The 25000-nt window shown below is 47.4% G+C and overlaps 1 protein-coding gene across 1 annotated transcript in view; it reads right to left on the reverse strand.

Annotated features, from left to right (window-relative positions):
• Positions 1-25000, reverse strand: part of cenpe (centromere protein E) — a 174222-nt gene that overhangs the window by 1566 nt on the left and 147656 nt on the right. The window contains exons 29-34 of the mRNA XM_072517648.1: positions 13232-13477; positions 12766-13026; positions 11403-11663; positions 10939-11199; positions 8855-9115; positions 8388-8648 (exon numbers count right to left, since the gene is read on the reverse strand). Of these exons, the coding sequence (XP_072373749.1) occupies positions 8388-8648; positions 8855-9115; positions 10939-11199; positions 11403-11663; positions 12766-13026; positions 13232-13477 (1551 nt within the window). The remainder of the gene's footprint in view (positions 1-8387; positions 8649-8854; positions 9116-10938; positions 11200-11402; positions 11664-12765; positions 13027-13231; positions 13478-25000) is intronic.

Consider the following 25000-nt stretch of genomic DNA (forward strand, 5'->3'; position numbering starts at 1 on the left):
GTGGCCATTACTGAAACATGGTTAAAGGATGGTCACGACTGGGAGTTAAATATCCGAGGGTATCAAACCTTTCGGAAGGACAGAGTGGATGGTAAGGGAGGTGGTGTAGCTCTGTTATTTAAGGATGACATCTGGGCAACAGTAAGGGATGACATCGGTGCTATGGAGGATAAGGTTGAATCCATTTGGGTGGAAATCAGGAATAGTAAGGCGAAAAAGTCACTGATAGGAGTAATCTATAGGCCACCAAATAGTAACATTATGGTGGGGCAGGCAATAAACAAAGAAATAGCTGATGCATGTAGAAATGGTACAGCAGTTATCATGGGGGATTTTAATCTACATGTCGATTGGTTTAACCAGGTCGGTCAAGGCAGCCTTGAGAAGCAGTTTATAGAATGTATCCGCGATAGTTTCCTAGAACAGTATGTAATGGAACCTACAAGGGAACAAGCAGTCCTAGATCCGGTCCAGTGTAATGAGACAGGATTGATTCAGGATCTCATAGTTAGGGATCCTCTCGGAAGGAGCGATCACAATATGGTGGAATTTAAAATACAGATGGAGGGTGAGAAGGTAAAATCAAGCACTAGTGTTTTGTGCTTAAACAAAGGATATTACAATGGGATGAGAGAAAAACTAGCTAAGGTAGACTGGGAGCAAAGACTTTATGGTGAAACAGTTGAGGAACAATGGAGAACCTTCCAAGTGATTTTTCACAGTGCTCAGCAAAGGTTTATACCAACAAAAAGGAAGGACGGTAAAAAGAGGGAAAATCGACCCTCTTTACCCTCGAGTAAGATAGATTATGAGAGTAAACTTGCTCAGAATATAAAAACAGATAGTAAAAGTTTGTACAAATACATAAAACAAAAAAGAGTGGCTAAGGTAAATATTGGTCCTTTAGAGGATGAGAAGGGAGATTTAATAATGAGAGATGAGGAAATGGCTGAGGAACTGAACAGGTTTTTTGGGTCGGTCTTCACAGTGGAAGACACAAATAACATGCCAGTGACTGATGGAAATGAGGCTATGACAGGTGAGGACCTTGAGAGGATTGTTATCACCAAGGAGGTAGTGATGGGCAAGCTAATGGGGCTAAAGGTAGACAAGTCTCCTGGACCTGATGGAATGCATCCCAGAGTGCTAAAAGAGATGGCTAGGGAAATTGCAAATGCAAGAGTGATAATTTACCAAAATTCACTAGACTCTGGGGTGGTCCCGGCGGATTGGAAATTAGCAAACGTGACACCACTGTTTAAAAAAGGAGGTAGGCAGAAAGCGGGTAATTATAGGCCAGTGAGCTTAACTTCGGTAGTAGGGAAGATGCTGGAATCTATCATCAAGGAAGAAATAGCGAGGCATCTGGATGGAAATTGTCCCATTGGGCAGACGCAGCATGGGTTCATAAAGGGCAGGTCATGCCTAACTAATTTAGTGGAATTTTTTGAGGACATTAACAGTGCGGTAGGTAACAGGGAGCCAATGGATGTGGTATATCTGAATTTCCAGAAAGCCTTTAACAAGGTGCCACACAAAAGGTTGCTGCATAAGATAAAGATGCATGGCATTAAGGAGAAAGTAGTAGCATGGATAGAGGATTGGTTAATTAATAGAAAGCAAAGAGTGGGGATTAATGGGTGTTTCTCTGGTTGGCAATTAGTACCTAGTGGTGTCCCTCAGGGATCAGTGTTGGGCCCACAACTGTTCACAATTTACATAGACGATTTGGAGTTGGGGACCAAGGGCAATGTGTCCAAGTTTGCAGACGACACGAAGATGAGTGGTAAAGCAAAAAGTGCAGAGGATACTGGAAGTCTGCGGGGGGGATTTGGATAGGCTAAGTGACTGGGCTAGGGTCTGGCAGATGGAATACAATGTTGACAAATGAGAGGTTATCCATTTTGGTAGGAATAACAGCAAAAGGGATTATTATTTAAATGATAAAATATTAAAACATGCTGCTGTGCAGAGAGACCTGGGTGTGCTTGTGCAAAAAGTTGGTTTACAGGTGCAACAGGTGATTAAGGAGGCAAATGGAATTTTGTCCTTCATTGCTAGAGGGATGGAGTTTAAGACTAGGGAGGTTCTGCTGCAATTGTATAAGGTGTTAGTGAGGCCACACCTGGAGTATTGTGCTCAGGTTTGGTCTCCTTACTTGAGAAAGGACGTACTGGCACTGGAGGGTGTGCAGAGGAGATTCACTAGGTTAATCCCAGAGCTGAAGGGGTTGGATTACGAGGAGGTGTTGAGTAGACTGGGACTCTATTTGTTGGAATTTAGAAGGATGAGGGGGGATCTTATAGAAACATAAGATTATGAAGGGAATAGACAGGATAGATGCAGGCAGGTTGTTTCCACTGGCGGGTGAAAGCAGAACTCGGGGGCATAGCCTCAAAATAAGGGGAAGTAGATTTAGGACTGAGTTTAAGAGAAACTTCTTCACCCAAAGGGTTGTGAATCTATGGAATTCCCTGCCCAGTGAAGCAGTAGAGGTTCCTTCATTAAATGTTTTTAAGATAAAGATAGATAGTTTTTTGAAGAATAAAGGGATTAAGGGTTATGGTGTTCGGGCCGGAAAGTGGAGCTGAGTCCACAAAAGATCAGCCATGATCTCATTGAATGGTGGAGCAGGCTCGAGAAGCCAGATGGCCTACTCCTGCTCCTAGTTCTTATGTTCTATCGTCCTCGCGAAACCCCTCCAAAACCCATCCAGGGCCGGGCACGACCAGAACATGTGGACCTGATTCGCCGGGCTTCCCGAGCACCTCCCATCTGTTCCAACCCAAAGAACCAACTCAACCTCGCCCCTGTCATATGCGCTCGGTGAGTGACCTTGAATTGTATTAGGCTGAGCCTGGCGCAAGAGGAGGAAGAATTAACCCTGCTCAGGGCATCAGCCCACAGACCCTCATCTATCTCCTCCACAAGCTCCTCCTCCCACTTGCCCTTTAACACCTCTACCGAGGCCTCCTCCTCTTCTTTCAGCTCCTGGTAGATCACCAAAACCTTGCCTTCTCCAACCCATACACCCGAAATCACCCTGTCCTGAATTCCGTGTGCCGGGAGCAGCGGGAATTCCCTCATCTGCCGCCTCACAAACGCCCTCACTTGCATATACCTGAAAGCATTTCCCGGGGGTAACCCAAACTTCTCCTCCAGCACCCCTAGGCTCGCAAACGTCCCATCTATAAACAGGTCCCCCATTCTTCTAATCCCTGCCCGATGCCAGCTCCGAAACCCCTCATCCATCCTTCCCGGGACGAACCGATATTTCTCCCGAATCGGGGACCAAACCGAGGCTCTCACCTCGCCCTTGCGGCGTCTCCACTGCCCCCAGATCTTCAACGTTACCACTACCGCTACCACCGGACTCGTGGTGTACCTGGTCGGCGAGAGCGGCAGCGGTGCCGTCGCCAGCACCCTCAGGTTCGTGCCCACCCAGGACGCCATCTCTAACCTCTTCCATGCCGCCCCCTCTCCCTCCATTACCCACTTACGGATCATCACCACATTGGCAGCCCAATAATAGCCGTACAAATTTGGCAGCGCCAGCCCTCCCGGTCCCTACTACGCTCCAGAAACACCCTCTTTACCCTCGGGGTCTTATTTGCCCACACCAAACCCATGATGCTCCCTACCTACCTGTTTGAAAAAGGCCTTGGGAATCATAATGGAAAGGCACTGGAACACAAAGAGAAACCTCGGGAGGACCGGCATTTTAACCGACTGTACCCTGCCAGCTAGCGAGAGTGGCAGCACATCGCATATTTTGAAATCCTCCTCCATCTGCTCCACCAACCGCGTCAAATTGAGCTTGTGTAGGGCCCTCCAGCTCCCAGCCACTTGGATCCCTGAGTACCGAAAGCTCCTTTCTGCCCTCTTCAATGGTAGCTCGTCTATCCCCCTTCCCTGGTCCCCTGGATGCACCACAAGGAGCTCACTTTTCCCTACTTGAGCTTATACCCCGAGAAGTCCCCAAACTCCCTGAGGATCCGCATGACCTCTGCCAACTCCTCCACTGGATCTGCCACATATAGCAACAGGTCGTCCGCATACAGCGACACCCGATGTTCCTCTCCCCCTCAGACCAGTCCCCTCCATTTCCTGGACTCCCTTAGTGCCATGGCCAGGGGCTCAATTGCCAATGCAAACAACAAGGGGGACAGGGGGCACCCCTGCCTCGTCCCTCGGTACAGCCGGAAGTATTCCGACCTCCGCCGATTCGTAGCCACACTCGCCACCGGGGCTCTATATAGCAACCTGACCCAGCTGATGAACCCCTCCCCGAACCCAAACCTCCGCAGCACTTCCCAAAGATACTCCCACTCCACCCGGTCGAAGGCCTTCTCCGCGTCCATAGCTGCCACTACCTCCGCTTCTCCCTCCACCTATGGCATCATAATCACGTTGAGGAGCCTCCGCACATTAGTGTTTAACTGCCTGCCCTTTACAAATCCCGTCTGGTCCTCATGGATCACCTCCGGGACACAGTCCTCAATTCTCGTAGCCAGCACTTTTGCCAGCAACTTCGTATCCACATTGAGGAGCGAGATCGGTCTGTACGACCCACATTGCAGTGGGTCCTTGTCCCGCTTCAGGATCAGAGAGATCAGCGCCCCGGACATTTTCGGGAGCAAGACCCCCCCCCCCCCCCTTGCCTTATTGAAAGTCCTTACTAGCAACGGGCCTAGCAGGTCCACGTATTTCCTGTAAAACTCGACTGGAAACACACCTGGCCCCGGGGCCTTCCCCGCCTGCATGCTCCCCAATCCTTTACCAGCTCCTCCAGCCCAATTGGCACCCCTAAACCAGCCACCTCCTGCTCCTCCACCCTCGGAAACCTCAGCTGATCCAAAAATCGTTGCATCCCCTCTTCCCCCGCTGGGGGCTCAGATCTGTACAGATCCCCATAGAAGTCCCTAAATACCTCATTTATTCTCACCGCACTCTGCACCATATTCCCCCCGCTATCCTTAACTCCACCTATCTCCCTCGTTGCCTCCCCCTTACGAAGCTGGTGTGACAGCATCCGACTCGCCTTCTCCCCATACTCATACGTCGCCCCCTGCGCTTTCCTCCACTGTGCCTCTGCTTTCCCTGTGGTCAACAGGTCGAACTCCGTCTGGAGGTTCCGCCGCTCCCTGAGTAGTCCCTCCTCGGGGGCCTCTGCATATCTTCTGTCCACCCTCAAGATCTCCCCCACCAACCTCTCCCTGCCCTCTTCTTCCTGTGGGCCCTGATGGAGATTAACTCTCCCCTGACCAACGCCTTCAGCGCCTCCCAGACCACCCCCACCTGCACCTCCCCATTGTCGTTGGCCTCCAAATATCTTTCAATGCACCCCCGCACCCGCCCGCACACCTCCTCATCCGCCAATAATCCCACATCAAGACGTCACAGCGGGCGCTGGTACCTCTCCTCTCCTAACTCCAGCTCCACCCAGTGCAGGGCGTGGTCCGAGATGGCCAAGGCGAATACTCCATTCCCTCCACTTTCGCGATTAGTGCCCAAAATAAAAAAATCTATCCGGGAGTAGGCTCTATGTACGTGGGAAAAGAATGAAAATTCCTTGGCCAAGGGCCTGACAAACCTCCATGGATCCACTCCCCCCAGCTTGTCCATAAACCCCCCAAGCACCTTGGCCGCAGCCGGCCTCTTACCCATCTTGGACCTAGAGCAATCCAGTGCTGGGTCCAGCACCGTGTTGAAATCCCTCCCCCATTATCAAGCTTCCTACCTCCAGGTCTGGAATCCGACCCAGCATGCGCTTCATAAATCCCGCAACATCCCAGTTTGGGGCACATACGTTTACCAGTACCACCCGCACCCCCTGCAACCTACCGCTCACCATCACGTATCAACCTCCATTATCCACTACAATATTCTTTGCCCCAAACGACACCCGTTTCACCACCAGTATTGCAACCCCTCTGTTCTTCGCATCCAGCCCCGAATGGAATACCTGTCCTACCCATCCCTTTCTCAGCCTGACCCGATCTGCCACCTTCAAATGTGTCTCCTGAAGCATGACCACATCTGCCTTCAGTTAAGTGCGCGAACACTGGGGCCCTCTTGACGGCCAGTTCAGGCCCCTCACATTCCAAGTTATCAGTTGGATTGGGGGGCTACTCACACCCCCCCCCCCCCCCCCCCCCCCCCCCCCCCCCACCCCCCCCCCCCCCCCCCCCCCCCCCCCCGCCGACTAGCCATCTCCTTTTCTCGGCTGGCCACGCCTCCCGCACCCTCCAGTCCCCCAGACGGCGGACCCCCGCCCCAACCACCTCTCCTACTTCCAGCTCTCCCCCCCCCCCCCCCTTGATCCACATCTAGCCCTTTTGCTCCCCTCATAACACTCCCATAAGTCAGCTGACACCTGCTGACCCCGGCCTCTCCCGCCATTCCATCGACCACCCCCAGTGTGAGAATCCCCCTCCCCCCCACCAGTCAGTGCGCGATCCTCTCCAGCGCCCCCCACCCCCACACTCCCGTCCTTCCCTAGCATGGGAAAAAGCGCGCTTTCCTGAGCCGGCCCCGCCCCCTCTGGTGCAGCTCCTTTTGCGGCCTTACCCCAATTCCCCATCCCGGGGCCTCCACTCCCCCTCTTCCTTCATGGGGGTCTGCCCCTCCAACACCGACGCCCACACTCTCCCACAGTCTCCCCATCCAATCCATTCACCCATCCCCATCCAGCACCCAGACCAAAGGAACATTCCCGAAACGTAATAAACACTATATATACACACAGTAAACATCCCCCCACAACAAACCCTCAATTTGAGTCCAACTTCTCAGTCAGTATAAAGCTCATCAGGCGTTTCGAAATAGTGGTGCCGATCCTGGTACGTGACCCACAATCGCGCTGGCTGCAGCATACCGAACTTCACCCCCTCCCGATGGAGCACCGCCTTAGCCCGATTAAAACCAGCTCTCTTCTTGGCCACCTCTGCACTCCAGTCCTGGTAGATTCAGATCTCCGCATTCTCCCACCTGCTGCTCCGCTCTTTCTTGACCCATCTCAGGACACACTCTCTGTCCATAAAGCGGTGAAACCTCACCACTACAGCCCTTGGCGGCTCGTTGGCCTTGGGTCTCCTTGCTAGGACCCGGTGAGCACCATCTAGCTCCAGGGGCCTCGGGAAGGCTCCCGCGCCCATCAGCAAATTGAGCATCGTGCTCACATATGCCCCAGCATCGGGCCCCTCCACTCCTTCAGGGAGACCCAGAATCCGAAGATTCTTCTTCCTCGACCTATTCTCCAGGTCCTCAAATCTTTCCGCCCACCTCTTATGCAGTGCCTCGTGCGCCTCCACCTTCACTGCCAGGCCCAAGATCTCGTCCTCGTTCTCCGAGGCTTTTTGCCGCACCGCTCGGATCGCCGCCCCTTGGGCCTTCTGGGTCTCCACTAGCTTCTCAATCGCCTTCATTGGCGCCAGCATTTCGGTCTTCAGCTCCTCGAAGCAGCGTTTAAGAAACCCATGCTGGTTGGTCTCCACCCGCCGCCATCTTGTTTTTCCTCCCTCGCACTTTTCGCTGCTCCAAGATCACTTTTTTCACCGCTCCACTCCTGGTCCAATCCATATAATGTCGGGGGGACCCTGCTGTCACCTTCTCACACTGGAAGCCGTCGAACAATTGCCGTTGGGGCCCCTCTAGAGAGCCCAAAAATCCGTTCCCGGCAGGAGCTGCCGAACGTGTGACCTACCTAGGCATAGCCCCATCCGGAAGTCCCAACTGGGGTTCTTACACCTTGATGAACAACAGGTCAAACTCCTAATCTCTTTAACCAACAGTTTCCAAAGATGAGAAACAGACATAGGACTGAAAAAGAGGATGATGTAAGCGGTTAAATTCACGTCAAATCAGAGGCAGTGCGTGAACCAAAATCAGTTTTTAACAAGAGCAAAAAGACTAAAAAAAAAGAGAAAAATTTCAAGAGGTCAATAACAATTATCAAATCACGAAAAAGGGATCTTTCTTGCACTGCTGATGACTGGAATAATCTGAAGACCCACCATACAGGTTCAAAACGTTAACCCTTCCACAAACCTGCCAGACCTTTCCAGCTATTTTTTGTTTCTATTTCAGTATCCCTGTATTTGGAATAATCTGTTTGATTAGTTTAACAGGCAACTACACTAACTTCATTAAAGTCATGGCAAGGTTAAGTGCAAAATGCCATCTTTGCAAAGCTCAAGGTAAAACAGTATAAAGGAGCCAACAACATCTGGTGATTTGCAATTCACAGGGGATCGCATCCTCACCAAAAAGATTGCTGAACAATTTCTGCATAACAGGTCACATACAACATTCAAATGACATCACCATTCAAGCAAAAATTGGCCCACCGTATTTATCCTTCTAGTTAATGGAAAACATTTTCTCACCATCACAGCGTTTTCTTGCAGGGTGCTCTTCATTCCATCCCTCTGCACTTGAGCACTCTCCAGCATCGCCTGAAGATTTTCATTCTCCTTTATTATGGCTGACTTTTCATCCTCCAGTTGCTGGAGCCTTTGGTTGAATTCCTTCACCAGAATTTCTGCTTCCTGCTCATTGGAAACACGAGCTCTCAATTCTTCAATCTGACTGAGCAGCACATCACGCTGAGACATCACAAGCTGCATTTCCTTAGTTCGTTCTTCATCCTAATAGAAACGTTAAAAGCTACAAGTTACACCCTATTTGCTAGATACATACCATTGTAAAGTTATCCTGCATATTTTCTGTAGATTATCTTACACATAACAGGAGACATACTGCTATGAAACCTTGCTAATACATTTACTGTAATCTACAAGGTCCCCTTCAGGACAAAATTCATTTCCTCCATAGTTCTAACTCTTTAACTCACTGCATCAGTGTTTTCTTGTCGGGTATTCATCAGTTCATTGTTCTGAGATTTGACATTCTCCAGTTGCTCTTTTAGATTCTCCTTCTCCTTCACTATGGTTAATTTTTCATCCTCTAGTTGCTGGAGTCTTTGGTTGAATTTCTCTTCTAGGAGTTCCGTGCTCAGCTCTTTGGAAACACGAGTCTTCAAGTCATCAACCTCACGGAGTTGCACATCACGCTGAGATACCACATGGTGGAGCTTCGCGCTTGACTCTTGCATCTAATAAAACATAAAAAATTATAGATGTAACCACGTTGCCAGATGCAATTCTCATTTATATTTTCCTCCACATTTTCTCGAGGCTATTCTGCTGGCAAGATACTGTTGTCGATTAGTCTCTACTACTTTGTCTTTTCTGTGGCTCTGTTCCGATTAGGACAATCAGTGGATTTGCCTTCTTTCTATATTGTCTATGTCCAAATGCTTAGCGTCGCCAGGTATCAAATGATACCACCACAAGTTTCAACCAGCTATCGATTAAAGAGCCAAACACCAGTTAGTTAGATCAAGGGTACTTTATTTACAATCAATCATGTAACATAAACACTACTAGTTAACTACACCTATTACTAAGACAACCTGTACTTAACTTCGGGCACCCGGTTTAGGTCAGGAAACAGTGGCTGCTGTTCAATTCTGGATCTCTTGGGCTCGAAGGGGTAACTGCTGCTCAGCTGGGCTCATCCGTCTGGTAGTGGGCGTTGAACTCGAACTTGCTTCTGGTCTTGCAGCAGTTGGCGATGGCCGTGACCGGGGTACCAAGGCCAAAAGAGAGCGAACATATGGCGAACTCTTCCTTTATACTCGGGGGGGCTTTCGCGCTCTTTTGGGCGGTCCTTGGATTTGGGCCTTACTAATTGGGTGATCCCTGATCATTCTGTTCGATTCCTTAGCCAATAGGTGGGCAGGGATCTGGATGACTGGGCGTGTCTCAAGCGGTCATTGACCCCGTTGTTTGCGTTTCCCTTGGGCAGGGAGTGGCGCCAAAATGTCTGGGACTGTCCCGGTTGCTGGAGTACCATTCCTTTGTGTTGGGGGAGATGGGCCATCACCTGCTAATCGGCCTGATTAACATGCTAATGGGACAGAGTTTCGATGCCGTCTGGACTTTGCTGACAAATATGCATTTCAGGCTCGGAGCTTGCCCGACTCTTGGCTTGTCCATTTTACCCATCAGTCTTTGAGAGTTGCTCTGTACTTAGTTGCAAGTGGCCATCCCAGATGGCTACAATATGTACAACAAATCTCGTCAATATAACCGCTGACAATACAAGAACTGTAACGTGACAAACTGTTGCACCAGATTTGCTCGATAGCTGGACTTGCTCCTACATATTTAGGTTTGAAAATGCTTTGCCCACAAAAATGTTGGATTATGAGCCAATAATGGCACAGCAAGGACAACGGGGTTCTTACACCTTGATGAACAACAGGCCAAGCTCCTAATCTCTTTAACTAACAGTTTTCAAAGTTGAGGAGTAGACATAGGACTTGATGTAAGGGGTTAAATTCATGTCAAATCAGGTGCACAGTATGAACAAAAAAAAAAAAAAAAAATCAATTTTTAACAAAGCAAAAAGAATGAATTCAAAAAGTCAGTAACAATTATCAAATTACGAAAAAGGATTTTTTCTTGCACTGCTTACGTCTAGAATAATCTATTGAACCTCCATACAGGCTCAAAACGTTAACCTTGTTTCACTCTCCACAAATCTGCCAGACCTTTCTAACTATTTTATGTTGTTATTCCAGGATCCAGTGTTTGGAATAATCTGTTTGGTTAGTTTAACAGGCAACTAATATGCAAATACAGCAACTTCATTTAAGTCACGGTAAGGTTAAGTGCAAAATGGCATTTTTGCAAAGCTAAAGGTAAAACAGTACAAATGACCCAACAACATTGGGACATTCCAATTCACAGATTGAAGATCAATTTCTGCATTAAAAGTCACATACAACATTCAGATGATTTCATTTTCCCATTCCAGCAAAATTTGCCCTGCCATATTTATCCTTCCAGTTAATAGAAAACATTTTCTCACCATCACAATGTTTTCTTGCAGGGTGCTCTTCATTTCATCCCTCTGCACTTGAGCACTCTCCAGCATCGCCTGAAGATTTTCATTCTCCCTTATTATGGCTGACTTTTCATCCTCCAGTTGCTGGAGCCGCTGATTGAATTCCTTCACCTGAATTTCTACTTTCTGCTCATTGGAAACACGAGCTCTCAATTCTTCAATCTGACTGAGCAGCAAATCACGCTGAGACATCAAAAGCTGCATTTCCTTAGTTCGTTCTTCATCCTAATAGAAACGTTAAAAGCTACAAGTTACACCCTATTTGCTAGATACATACCATTGTAAAGTTATGTATATTTTCTGCAGATTATCTTATACATAACAGGAGACATGCTGCTATGAAAGCTTGCTAATACATTTATTGGAATCTACAAGGTCCCCTTCTGGACAAAATTCATTTCCTCCATAGCTCTAACTCTGTAACTCACTGCATCAGTGTTTTCTTGTCGGGTATTCATCAGTTCATTGTTCTGAGATTTGACATTCTCCAGTTGCTCTTTTAGATTCTCCTTCTCCTTCACTATGGTTAATTTTTCATCCTCTAGTTGCTGGAGTCTTTGGTTGAATTTCTCTTCTAGGAGCTTCGTGCTCAGCTCTTTGGAAACATGAGTCTTCAAGTCATCAACCTCATGGAGTTGCACATCACGCTGAGATACCACATGGTGGAGCTTCGCGCTTGACTCTTGCATCTAATAAAACATTAAAAATTATAGATGTAACCACATTGCCAGATGCAATTCTCATTTATATTTTCCTCCACATTTCCGCGAGGCTATTCTGCAGGCAAGATACATACAACAAATGAATGAAATGAAATGAAAATCGCTTATTGTCACAAGTAGGCTTCAAATGAAGTTACTGTGAAAAGCCCCTAGTCGCCACATTCCGGCGCCTGTTCTGGGAGGCTGTTACGGGAATCGAACCATGCTGCTGGCCTGCCTGGGTCTGCTTTCAAAGCCACCGATTTAGCCCTGTGCTAAACAGCCCCTGATCTGGTTAATATAACCGCTGACAATACAAGTACTGTACCGTGACAAACCGTTGCACCAGATTTGCTCGATAGCTGGACTTGCTCCTACATATTTTGGTTTGAAAATGCTTTGCCCACAAATTGTTGGATTATGAGCCAATAATGGCACAGCAAGGACAACGGGGTTCTTACACCTTGATGAACAACAGGTCAACTCCTAAATCTTTTTAACTAACAGTTTCCAAACTTGAGAAATAGACATAGGACTGAAAAAGTGGATGATGTAAGGGGTTAAATTCATGTCAAATCAGGTGCACAGCATGAAAAGAAAAAAAAAAAAACTCAATTTTTAACAAAGCAAAAAGAAAGAATTCAAAAAGTCAGTAACAATTATCAAATTATGAAAAAGGATTCTTTCTTGCACTGTTTACGACAGGAATAATCTGAAGAACCTCCATACAGGCTCAAAACGTTAACCTTGTTTCTCTCCATAAATCTACCAGACCTTTCTAGCTATTTTATGTTTTTATTTCAGCATCCAGTGTTCGGAATAATCTGTTTGGTTAGTAACAAGGCAACTAATATGCAAATGCAGCAACTTCATTAAAGTCATGGCAAGGTTAAGTGCAAAATGCCATTTTGCAAAGCTAATGGTAAAACAGTATAAATGACCCAACAACATTGGGACATTCCAATTCACAGATTGCAGATCAATTTCTGCATTAAAAGCCACATACAACATTCAGATATTCATTTTTCCATTCCAGCAAAATTTGCCCCGCCATATTTATCCTTCCAGTTAATAGAAAACATTTTCTCACCATCACAGTGTTTCCTTGCAGGGTGCTCTTCATTTCATCCCTCTGAACTTCAGCACTCTCCAGCATCGCCTGAAGATTTTCATTCTCCTTTATTCTGGTTGACTTTTCATCCTCCATTTGCTGGATCCGCTGGTTGAATTCCTTCACCTGAATTTCTGCTTTCTGCTCATTGGAAACACGAGCTCTCAATTCTTCATTCTGACTGAGCAGCACATCACGCTGAGACATCACAAGCTGCATTTCCTTAGTTTGTTCTTCCTTCTAATAGCAGCATCAAAAATTACAGGTTAAACCCCATTGCTAGATACATATCATTGTAAAGTTATCCTGCATATTTTCTGTGGATTATCTTATACATAATGGGAAACATTCTGCTATGAAGCTTGCTAATATATTTATTGTAATCTACAAGGTCCCCTTCAGGACAAAATTACATTTCCTCCATAGTTCTAAATTTATAACTCACTGCCTCAGTGTTTTCTTGTAGGGTATTCATCAGCCCATGTTTCTGAGATTTGACATTCTCCAATTGCTCTTTTAGATTCTCCTTTACTATGGTTAATTTTTCATCCTGAAGTCGTTGGTTGAATTTTTCTTCTCGGAGCTCGATGCTCAGCTCTTTGGAAACATGGGTCTTCAGCACATTAACCTCACCCAGGAGCACATCACGCTGGGATACCACATGGTGGAGTTTCTCACTTTGCTCTAGCATCTAATAAAAACATTAAAAATTATAGATGTAACAATGTTGCCAGATGCAACCCTCAGTTTTGTTTTCCTCCACATTTCCTTGAGGTTACTCTGTACGCAAGATGGTTAATAAATCCATTGGCAATATAAGAACTGTAGCATAACAAATGGTTGCACGGTGGTTAGCACTGTTGCTTCACAGAGCCAGGGTCCCCGGATTCAATTCCAGTTGGGTCACTGTTTGTACAGGATTCTGCTAGTTCTCCCAGTGTCGGCGTGGGTTTCCTCCGATGCTCCAGTTATCTCCCACAAATCCGAAAAGGCATGCTAGTTAGGCGACTTGAACATTCTGAATTCTCCCTCAGTGTACCCGAACAAGCGCGGGAGCCAGGGGATTTTCACAGTAGCTTCATTGCAGTGTTAATGCAAGCCTACTTGCGACACTAATAAAAATTATTATTAATTATTGCACCAGATTTGCTTGTTAGTTGGACTTGCTCGTACATGTGGGTTTTAAAATGCTTTGTCCATAAAAATGTGTGATTACGAGCCAATAATGGCACAGCACGGCCAACTGAGGTTCTTGCACCTAGATGATTGGATTAGATTATTGTCATGTGTATGTACCGAGGTACAGTGCAAAGTATTTTTCTGCGGGCAACTCAAACAGATCATTTTGTACATGAAAATAAAATACATAATAGGGCAACACAAGGTACACAATGTAAATACCTAGACACCGGCATCGGGTGAAGCATACAGGAGTATAGTATTAATCAGGTCAGTCCTTAAGAGGGTCGTTTAGGATTCTGGCAAGAGCGGGGAAGAAGCTGTTTTTGAATCTGTTCGTGCGTGGAACAATAGGTCAAACTCCTAATCTCTAACGGTTTCCAGAGTTGAGAGACAGACATAGGACTGAAAAAGAGGATGACATAAGGAGTTAAATTCATGTCAAACCACTTCCAGTACCGGCCATGAGCTGAGCGGTTGCACAATAGGTGGCTTTCTCCTCGGAATGTCTGATTAGACCTTCTCAACCTGCCAAACTGTCACTAAAAGTGTAAAAGGGTCACCCGCTTAAATACCACCCCCATCCACCGCTTAAATCAACCAGGCTGCTGACGAGCCAGCAACCAGGACGTATAAACAGTAAAAGCAGGGAGGGGAAAACCTTCACCCCTGAAAAGGGAGACTCGCGTGGCGGCCTGAAACGGAATATGACAGACCCAACGGGATCGCCAACGTGATCCAGGCGACGATAGAGAAACTTACGAGTTCAGCACAACGGAACTCCAGAAACACAGAGGCAATGAAAGAAGGCCTCATGGCAGCTGTGGGCTCAGCAACAGAGCTCACGTTGGAGGAGACAATGGACAGAGTGGAGACTGGGGGCCCCAAGAGGCACTGGTGCAGGACCTAGAAAAGGCAGGCTGGGCCAGGAAGAGCGGATCACATCGTTCAAAGCCGAGATGGCAAAGTCGGTCACGTCCCAGAAGGCACTGAAGGGGAAGGTCGATGACCAAGAAAACAGGTCCTGGTGGCAGAACCTGCAGATCGTCGGGCTACCGGAGGGCACCAAGCAGAGGAACCTGACATAGCTTCTGGCATCGATGCTCGGGTAGCTGGTCGGGGAGGAGGGCTTCAAGCCCCCGAGATAGAGCAGGCACCACAGGTCACTCCAGCAAAGACCCAAGTCGGGGAACCACCATGGGCAATGTTGGTGAGGCGGCAGATTCCAGTATAAAGAGAACATCCTGAGGTGGGCGAAGGACAAGCGGTCGTGCGAGTGGGAAAGACACACCACTCGCTTGAACCAGGACATTGGAGCAGACTTGGCCAAGCGCCGGGCAGAATATTATGTGGCCTAAACCGTGCTACTCTGTTCAAGAGTAAGGAGTGGGACTTCCGGTGGCGGCTATGGTCTGATCGGATGCACACAAGATAGCTTCTGCTTGGAGGTGTGGGTTTTGGCCATTTCTGTCCACTTAGTGATGACCTTTGTGGATAAAGTTTGAAGTGAGATGAGGGTGGTGGTTTCTCCCCCAGAGTGGAATGTCGGTGGTGTATCAGGCCAGCAAAAGTCGGTGAGAGCCCCAGCTTCGGAGTTGGAAAACGCTCGCGGCACTGCACCATTGGGAAAAAAAAAATAGCCGGTGGAGCAGTTGACTTTATTAAGGGGGAATTTTGGCAACAACGAAAGGAGATGCAAGAAGGCTGGTCTGGAGCGATTGAGGGAGCAGTAGCCCCGCTTCGTGGTACTTTTGGATTGTGTGACGAATTGAAAGGTGCGACTATCCAAGAGGTGGAAAGGGCGGAGTTGGACCACAGTAACTGGATCTTTTAGTTGGAAGCGGAGATGGCGATGCTGGGGGAGGGCCGCAATGTGCTGCATGCAAGGGTGGATGACCAGGAGAATCAGTCCAGGTGACAGAACGTGCAAATTGTGGGTTGGCCGAAGGGAGTAGAGGTAACGAGTGCCACGGGCTACGTCTCGAGGATATTTGAGAAGTTGGTGGGGAGAGGATCTTTGATAAGGCCCCAGAGGTGTATCGTGCCAATCAGTCCTTGAGACAAGCCGAGGGCTGGAGAGCTGCCTTGGGCGGTGATCGTCCAAATACACAAATTCCAGGACAAGGAAAACATTGAGGTGGGGTACGATAACGTGAGACTGTAGCTGGGAGGGGAATCGGATCCGGATCTATCAAGACATTGGGGGTTGACCTGCTCAAGCGACGGGCAGGGTTCAACAAGGCCAAGGCGGTGCTCTTCCGGAAAGGCTCGGTTTGGGTGAAATTTAAGGGTAGGAAACATTACTTTTTGACGCCGGAACAAAAGAATGACTTTGTCAAGGGGCACGTGTTGGAGCAGAGCTATATGTTGGGACTTCTGTTCATGCCAGTTTTATTGTTTGTAATTGTTATGTGGTGTTTTCTTGCATATGTGTGCTTTTCACAGCTGTTTGTGGTCGGTTGTTTTTTTTTGTACAGGGTGTTTGGGTATTGGGGTGGGTCAATGAGGGGAAGTATGGAGTAAGCAGAATGGGAGGCGGGGTAGTTTGGATGGGGTCCTTTTGTTTGTGAAGATAGTAAATTTATGAACGCTATGGACGGGATTCTCCGACCCTCCGCGCCGGAATTGTGCAGAGAATAGCAGTTCACGACGGAAATCTGGCGCGACGGCGCTTCTCCGCGGACCCGCCAGTTGCGCAATCACCGGCTGCTGAAAGAGGGCCCCGCAGCGATTCTCTGCAGTCAACCGGCCGAACTCCCGCCAGCGTGGTTCCAACCTGGTACCACCCAGCGGGAGCTTGGACTCGTGGCCGCAGTGGACATCCTGGTTGTTGGGGGGGGGGGGGGGGGGGGGGGGGGAGAAAATCGGACTCCACGGGAAGGGGGTTCCACAGCATCCAGGCCCGCGATCGGGGGGCAACCGATTGGTGGGCACCCGCGATCTAGAGGGGGCCTACCACCTTCCGCGCGGGCCCACTGTAGGTTTCCACCATGTCGCTCGGTGCCAGCGCAGAGACGGCAACCATGCGCAGAGACAGCCGGCGCACACATGCGCGGACCCCCGCCGGCCGTGCAGGGCCGCCTTTTGGCGCCAGAGCAGCGCACATCACTCTGGCGCCGTGCTGGCCCCCTGAAGATCGCTGAATTGCTGGGCCAGGAGGCCTGTTGACACCGGCGTACACCACTCCGATGTTTACACCGGCGTCAACACTTGCCCGGGATTTCAGAGAATCCCAGCCTCTGTTTAGATCACGTTTACAGGTGAATCCATCGGCCATTTCATCACTGACTTAAAATTAAAGTGAAAACCTGTAATTTTTCTGCGGTGGAATCTTCCATGATTCGGGACCAAATTGTGTTTGGTGAGAATGAAAACAAGCTGAGAGAGCGGTTGCGGAGGGAATCAGAGCTGCTTTTTGAACAAACAGTTAAGATTTGTCAGGCTCATGACCTCGCAGCACAGCATTCTAAAACGTGTCTCAGTAATGGCGGCGTCCTCTTGGAAGAAAGCACACTGGTTGCCGCCCTTTTTCAAAAAAGATGGGAAACTTCCAAAAATAAAGGAGAGAAAGTTCCTGCAGCATGGCAGCAGTGGTTAGCACAGTTGCTTCACAGCTCCAGGATCGATTCCCATTTGGGTCACTGTCTGTGCGGAGTCTGCACGTTCTCCCTGTGTGCGTGGGTTTCCTCTGGGTGCTCCGGCTTCCTCCTGCAGTCCAAAGATGTGCAGGCTAGGTGGATTGGCCATGATAAATTGCTCCTAGTATCCAAAAACAATTAGGTGGGGTGAATGGGTTAGAGGGATGGGTTGGAGGTGTGGGCTTGGGTGGGGTGCTCTTTTCAAGAGCCTGTGCAGATTTGATGGGCCGTATGGCCTCCTTGTGCACAGTAAATTCTCAGAGCTCCTCCCACACCAACAAACAGGTTAAAGATCAGGACAAGGTATTTCTGTGTAATAGATATGGTCAAAAGCGCAAATTAAGGCAGTTTCCAGCATTTGGCAAGTTTTGTTCCAGATACAAAGGGGGAAAAAAAATCACTTTGCTTAGAATTGTTACTCTATGCTCAACACAGATCAGTCAGCACAGTGGACGACAGTCTCCAGTGATGAAACATCATTGTTTGTTGGAGTAATTATAGAGAAGAGTAATTTTTTTGGAGACATCAAAAAAATTCTCCAGCACTTATATGTAAACTGATACTCCATTTAAAATAAATGCAGTTGATGAGGACAAATGTCTGCTACCACTTGAAGTGAATGATACAGTGGTCCAATTGATGTTAAAGACTGGTGCCAAAGCCAATTTGATTAGCATGACTGATTTAAAAAATCTAAAATTCAGCCGATTAGAAGAAATCACAAGATATCTCAAGAGATTATAATGGTTCAAGCATTAACTGTTCTGGTGCTTGTGACCAGAGTGTGGTGGTGAAGAACAGAGTATATTGCGTCCTATTCTGTATTGTTTCCCAGGGCTTGGATTAATTATTAGGTGATCAGTTCTGTGAAGAATTAGGTCTAGTGCAGTTGGCATATAGCATCCACAGAGGATTAGATCAACGATTCTGACATTATCAGCAAATTCAGCAATGTGTTCACTAATTTTAGTGCACTATTATTTGCCAATGAGAAGAATTTGAAGACGATGTATTTCTAAAGCACCAATACAAAATATTAGGAGTGAAATTGCTGAAGGTGTAGATCTGCATATTAATCTAATTTCTACCCTACCACCTGTATCAGATACAAAACCACAAGTTATCAAGAAGATCGAAGAACCTACCAATGGGGTAAATTCCATGGTATGTGTGAAACAAAAAAATGGTGATGCTCGTATAGGCATGGATCCCAAAAATCTTGATGAAGAAAAAGTGTACATATTGTAAAACACTTACAGAAAGCAATGGACAGCCGATCTAATCCCTTTCTCCCAAAATCACATTACAAAGCATTACCATTGCTGGCGATCTACCACGTGACAGAGTTATTCATGACTGGAAGGCTGCGCATCACACTTCCATACTTGGAAAAGGAGAATGCAGTGGTACTACAGGAAATGCGAAACATTAAAGCAAAACAAAAGCAATTCGATGATAGAGTGTCTAGAACTTTACCACCTCGGAGTAGTGATGACATTGAGAGATAAAAGATTCAGGCAAGTGGTCGAGAAAAGCCATTGTACTTGAAGCAGCAGCACCTCGTTCCTACAATGCACAGACAGAGGAAGGGTTGGTTTTAGAAGAATTTGTCGCGCACACTTGAAAACCAGAGGAGACTTTCACAGCAATGTGATGGTTGAGAATCTACGTTAGAATCAATGTCAGCTGCAGTGTTAGACAATTCAGCAGTTCCTGAGCATGAGATGTCATGGAGTACATTGAATCTACAGGATCTGAGAAGCAAGGTCAAACTCTGAGAAGATCAACCAGTCAGAAAAAAACCTAATCCACTCAATTTGTAGATTTGAACTATTTATACATAGAATGCTTGCTTTTGTTAAACCAGTTTTAAAAATGTTAAAGAAAAAATACTGTTAGATTCACAGGCTAACGACATCACATGTAAATACACTGATGATAATGTACTAATTTATTCCTTCAAAGGAAAGGGGATGGAGTGACAGCATGGCTGCGTTGTAATTCACTGACTGACCACTGGGAGTCTCATTAGTATATAAACAAATGTTAGCCAGGTGACCTCAGACTAACTCGGGAGCTGAGAGAGAGAGAGATTGTTTATGCATGTTCATTCTGTTATTCATCTGTTGTTATATTTGGCCCACAGTGTTGATAACTTGTTTATAGCTTTAGCTGCAAGTGTTCTTGTAATATAAAATCAGGCTATCCGACAAGAACATTACAGAGATCAGACCAGTCCATAAGAGGGTCATTCAGGAGCCTGGTAAAAGCAGGGAAGCAGCTGTTTTTTGAACCGGTTTACAATAATAATCTTTATTATTGTCACAAGTAGGCTTACATTAACACTGCAATGAAGTTACTGTGAAAGTCCCCTAGTCGCCACATTTCGGCGCCTGTTCAGGTACACGGAGGGAGAATTCAGAATGTCCAACAAGCATGTCTTTCGGGACTTGTGGGAGGAAACCGCAGCACCCAGAGGAAACCCACGCAGACATGGGGAGAATGTGTGGACTCCACACATAGTGACCCATGCCGGGAATCGAAATGGGACCGTGTGCGCTGTGAAGCAACAGTGCGAACAACCACCTGTTAAGTGCGTGTTCTCAGACTTTTGCATCTACTGACCGAAGGAAGAAGTTGGAAGAGAGAATAACCCGGGTGGAGGGGTCTTTGATTATGCGGCCCACTTTCCCTTTCCCAAGTCAGCGGGAGGTATAGACAGAGTCAATGGTCGGGAGGCAGGTTAGTGCGATGGGCTGGGCGTTGTTTTTTGCGGTCTTGCGCCGAACAGTTGCCATACCGGCTGTGATGCAGCCAGATAGGATGATTTCTATGGTGGATGCTTTCTACGGTGCATCGATAAAAATAAGAGTCAATATGGACATGCCAAAAAGAGAAACACCCCATCAGAATAGTCACCGGGGACGTGAGGGGACTCAACAGACCAGTGAAAAGATGCAGTCTTTGCCAATCTTGAAAGCCTGAGGGGTTCATTTACTCTTCCTGCAAGAGTCACATTTAAGAGAGAGGGCCAACTGAGGGTAAGGAAAAGCTGGGTGAGACAGCCATATCAGGTGTGCTTTAAAACACGGGCAAGGAGGGTGGCCATACTATTTAACAAAAAAATAACATTTGCAGGGACGAACACGGTGACGGACCCCAGGGCAATGATAAGTAACGATTAGCAGGATCCTGGAAGGGGCCCCGGTTGTACCTGTAAATATGTACACCCCAAACAGACTGCCATCATTGGGGGGTCTTCAACTATGCACAGGACCCAAAAAACAGACAGGTTCAACTCTAAAACGGGTCCCAAATCATGAGAATTAAACACCTTTATGGAGCAGATGGGGGTGTAGCCATCTGGGATGGCCACTTCCAACTAGGTACAGAGAAACTCGCAAAGCCTGGCAGGTAAAATGGACAAGCCAAGACTCAGGCAGGCTCAGAGCCTGAAATGCATATTCGTAAGCAAGAAGTCCAGAAAGTATCGAAACTCCGTCCAATTAGCATTTTAATGGGGCCGATTAGCATTTGATGGCCCACCTTCACCAAAACAAAGGACTGGTACTCAAACAACCGGGACAGCCCAGACATTTCGGCGCCACTCCCTGATCAAGGAAAACTCAAACAACGGGGTCAGTGACGGCTTGGGACACGTCCAGCCATCCAGATCTCCGCCCACTTATTGGTTAAGGAATCGAACAGAGTGATCAGGGATCACCCAATTAGTAAGGCCCAAATCAAAGGACCGTCCAAAAGAACGCAAAAACCCCGAGTATAAGAAGAAGAGTTTGCCATATGTTCGCTCTCTCTTGGCCCTGGTACACCGGTCACGGCCATCGCCAAGTGCAGCAACACTAGAAGCGAGTCCAAGTTCAACGTCCGCTACCAGATGGATCAGCCCAGCTGAGCAGCAGTTACTCCTTCGAACCCGAGAGATCCAGAATTGAACAGCGGCCACGGTTTTCTGACCTAAGCCGGGTGCCCGAAGTTAAGTACAGGTTGTCTTAGTCGATAGATATAGTTAACTAGTAGTGTTTATGTTGCATGACTAGAACATAGAACTTAGAACACTACAGCACAGTACAGGCCCTTCAGCCCTCGATGTTGCGCCGACCTGTGAAACCACTCGAAAGCCCATTTACACTATTCCCTTATCGTCCATATGTCTATCCAATGACCATTTGAATACCCTTAGTGTTGGCGAGTCCACTATTTACCCTTAGTGTTGGCGAGTCCACTACTGTTGCAGGTAGGGCATTCCACACCCTTACTACTCTCAGAGTAAAGAACCTACCTCTGACATCTGTCTTATATTTATCTCCCCTCAATTTAAAGCTATGTCCCCTCGTGCTAGACATCACCATCCGAGGAAAAAGGCTCTCACTGTCCACCCTATCCAATCCTCTGATCATCTTGTATGCCTCAATTAAGTCATCTCTTAACCATCTTCTCTCGATTGAAAACAGCCTCAAGTTCCTCAGCCTTTCCTCATAAGACCTTCCCTCCATACCAAGCAACATTCTGGTAAATCTCCTCTGCACCCTTTCCAATGCTTCCACATCCTTCCTATAATGCAGCGAGCAGAATTGCACGCAATACTCCAAATGCGGCCGCACCAGAGTTTTGTACAGCTGCAACATGACCTCATGGCTGCGAAACTCAATCCCTCTACCAATAAAAGCTAACACACCGTACGCCTTCTTAACAACCCTCTCAACCTGAGTGGCAACTTTCAGGGATCTATGTACATGGACACCGAGATCTCTCTGCTCATCCACACTGCCAAGAATCTTACCATTAGCCCAGTACTCTGTCTTCCTGTTATTCCTTCCAAAATGAATCACCTCACACTTTTCTGCATTAAACTCCATTTGCCACCTCTCAGCCCAGCGCTGCAGTTTATCTATGTCCCTCTGTAACTTGTAACATCCTTCCGCACTGTCCACAACTCCACCGACTTTAGTGTCATCTGCAAATTTATTCACCCATCCTTCTACGCCCTCCTCCAGGTCATTTATAAAAATGACAAACAGCAGTGGCCCCAAAACAGATCCTTGTGTGTAAATAAATTACCCTTGACCTTGAACTAGCTAACTGGTGTTTGGCTCTTTGATCGATAGCCGGTTGAAACTTGTGGTGGTATCATTTGATACCTAGCGACTCTAAGCATTCGGACATAGATAACATAGAAAGAAGGGCAAATCCACGGATTGCCCTAATTGGAACAGAGCCACAGAAAAGACAAAGTAGAAAGAGAAAAGCACAACAGGGGGACCCCTAGAGATTCAGCCAACCGAGAGAGGAGGAGTTCTCCTCCCATATACACAAAGCCTATTCAGGCATGGACTTAGTGGGGAAATTGGTGCTTCCAGGGGTAGTAGGGGTGGAGTACTCCGCGATAGTAATCTCAGATTATGCTCCACAGTACATGGACGTGAGGTTGGAGATGTGCAAGGCCTCCGCCCACCATGGAGGCTGGACATAGCCCTCCTTGCTGATAGGGTGCATTGCGAAAGAATGTCACAAGCCATTGATGGGTATATATATTGCAACCAAAATGCAGGTATCCCACCCTCCACGTTCTGAGAGGCACTGAAGACGGTGGTCAGTGGGGAGACAATAGCATATAGGGCTCTTAGAGATAGGAAAGGACGACCAGCAACGGCTGATCCAGTTGATCGACGATACTCCACAGCCCCACGAAGTCCTGGTGAAGCCTCTGGCGAGCTGCTTACCAGAAGTGATTGCGGAAGATCAGACCGGCACACACACATGCCCACACAAACCAGAGCCTCAGACTCGCTCCCCGACCTAGCGGAGTTGCTAAAGTTAGAGAAAATAACATTTGCAATTGGGGGACCAGATGGAGGATTCCACCATATGAGGAAACAATTCACCAGCCTTTTCGAAGACCTGTTCGCGACCAGCCGCAACACAGTGAGGAAAAGGGGAAATCTGCAGTGGTCTGCACACCAATGTAAACTGCATGTAGTCAAGAAATGTACAGAAGTAAAAAAAAAAAAGGGCTCAGGAAATGAGGCCACCCGTCGATATTTATACAAACTCCAGATAATGCAATTTAAATAGACCACCTGTTTTCTGCAGTATTTTAGTTTTATCCAGTTAGTTTATTCCATGTGTTTTTTTTTTCCAATGTTCTCCATATATGCTTGATAATTGCATAGTAGAGATGCAAATTATTTATAACCTCGGTTAGGAGGGATGCAATTGTAAGATGGAACGATATGAAGCAAAGACTCGCCTGCCATAAATGAAAAGCCCCAATATAAACACTTTTTAAAAATTCATGTTAAATCAGGTGCAGTGTGTGAACAAAAATCAATTTTTAACAGAGCAAAAAGGAAAGACGAAAAGAAAGAATTCTTAAAGTCAATAACAATTATCAAGTCATGAAAAAGGGTTCTTTCTTCCTCTTCCACTGCTAATTACTGGAATAATTGGAAGAACCACCATACAGGCACAAGATGTTTGCTTTGCTTCTCTCTCCACAAATTTGCCAGACTTTTCTAGCTTTGTTTTTATTTCAGCTTCCACCGTACTTCGCATTTATTATATGTGGAATAATCTGTTTGGTTAGTTTAACAAGCAACTAAAATGCAAATGCAGCAACTTAATTAAAGTCATGGCAAAGTTAAGTGCGAAATGCCATTTTTGCAAAGCTAAAAAGGTAAAACAGTACAAATGAGCTAACATCTGGTGATTCGCAATTCACAGGAGATCCCATCCTCACTAAAAAGGTTGCAGATCAAAGGCCACATGTAACATTCATATAACATCGGGTGTGATTCTTCCAAAACGTTTCTACGTCTGGTAGAGAGCAGGAACTGCCGCAAGCTTCCCGGCACTTGGCCCGGCAAGACCGTAACCGCAATACAATGTTAATTGGTCCATTTAAGGAGGCCCCATGGACTTCACGCTGCAAATGAAGGCTCGCAGCCGATTCACCGGGACCACGCTCGCCAACCCCCCACTAAGAAGGCAGAGCAACACAAACTTCTCTCCCCATCTCTCTCCCCAACTCCCCCCTCTCTCTCTACCCAACTTCCTCCTCTTTCGCCCCAACTCCCCCCCCCCCTCTCTCTCGACCCAACTCCCTCCTCTTTCGCCTCACGTCCCCCCCAACTCCCTCCTCCAGCCCCAACTCCCCCCTCTCTCTCCCCAACTCCTCCCCCCTCTCTCTCCCCAACTCCTCCCACCTCTCTCCCCATCTAACCACCCCTCTCCCCCCAACTCCCCCCCCCTCTCCCCCCAACTCCCCCCCCTCTCTCCCCCCCAACTCCCCCCCTCTCTCCCCCCAACCTCTCTCCCCCCAACTCCCCCCTCTCTCTCTCCCCCCAACTCCCCCCCCTCTCTCTCCCCCCAACTCCCCC

The sequence above is a fragment of the Scyliorhinus torazame genome, chromosome 9 (genome assembly GCF_047496885.1).
Source record: "Scyliorhinus torazame isolate Kashiwa2021f chromosome 9, sScyTor2.1, whole genome shotgun sequence".
NCBI classification, from domain to species: domain Eukaryota; kingdom Metazoa; phylum Chordata; class Chondrichthyes; order Carcharhiniformes; family Scyliorhinidae; genus Scyliorhinus; species Scyliorhinus torazame.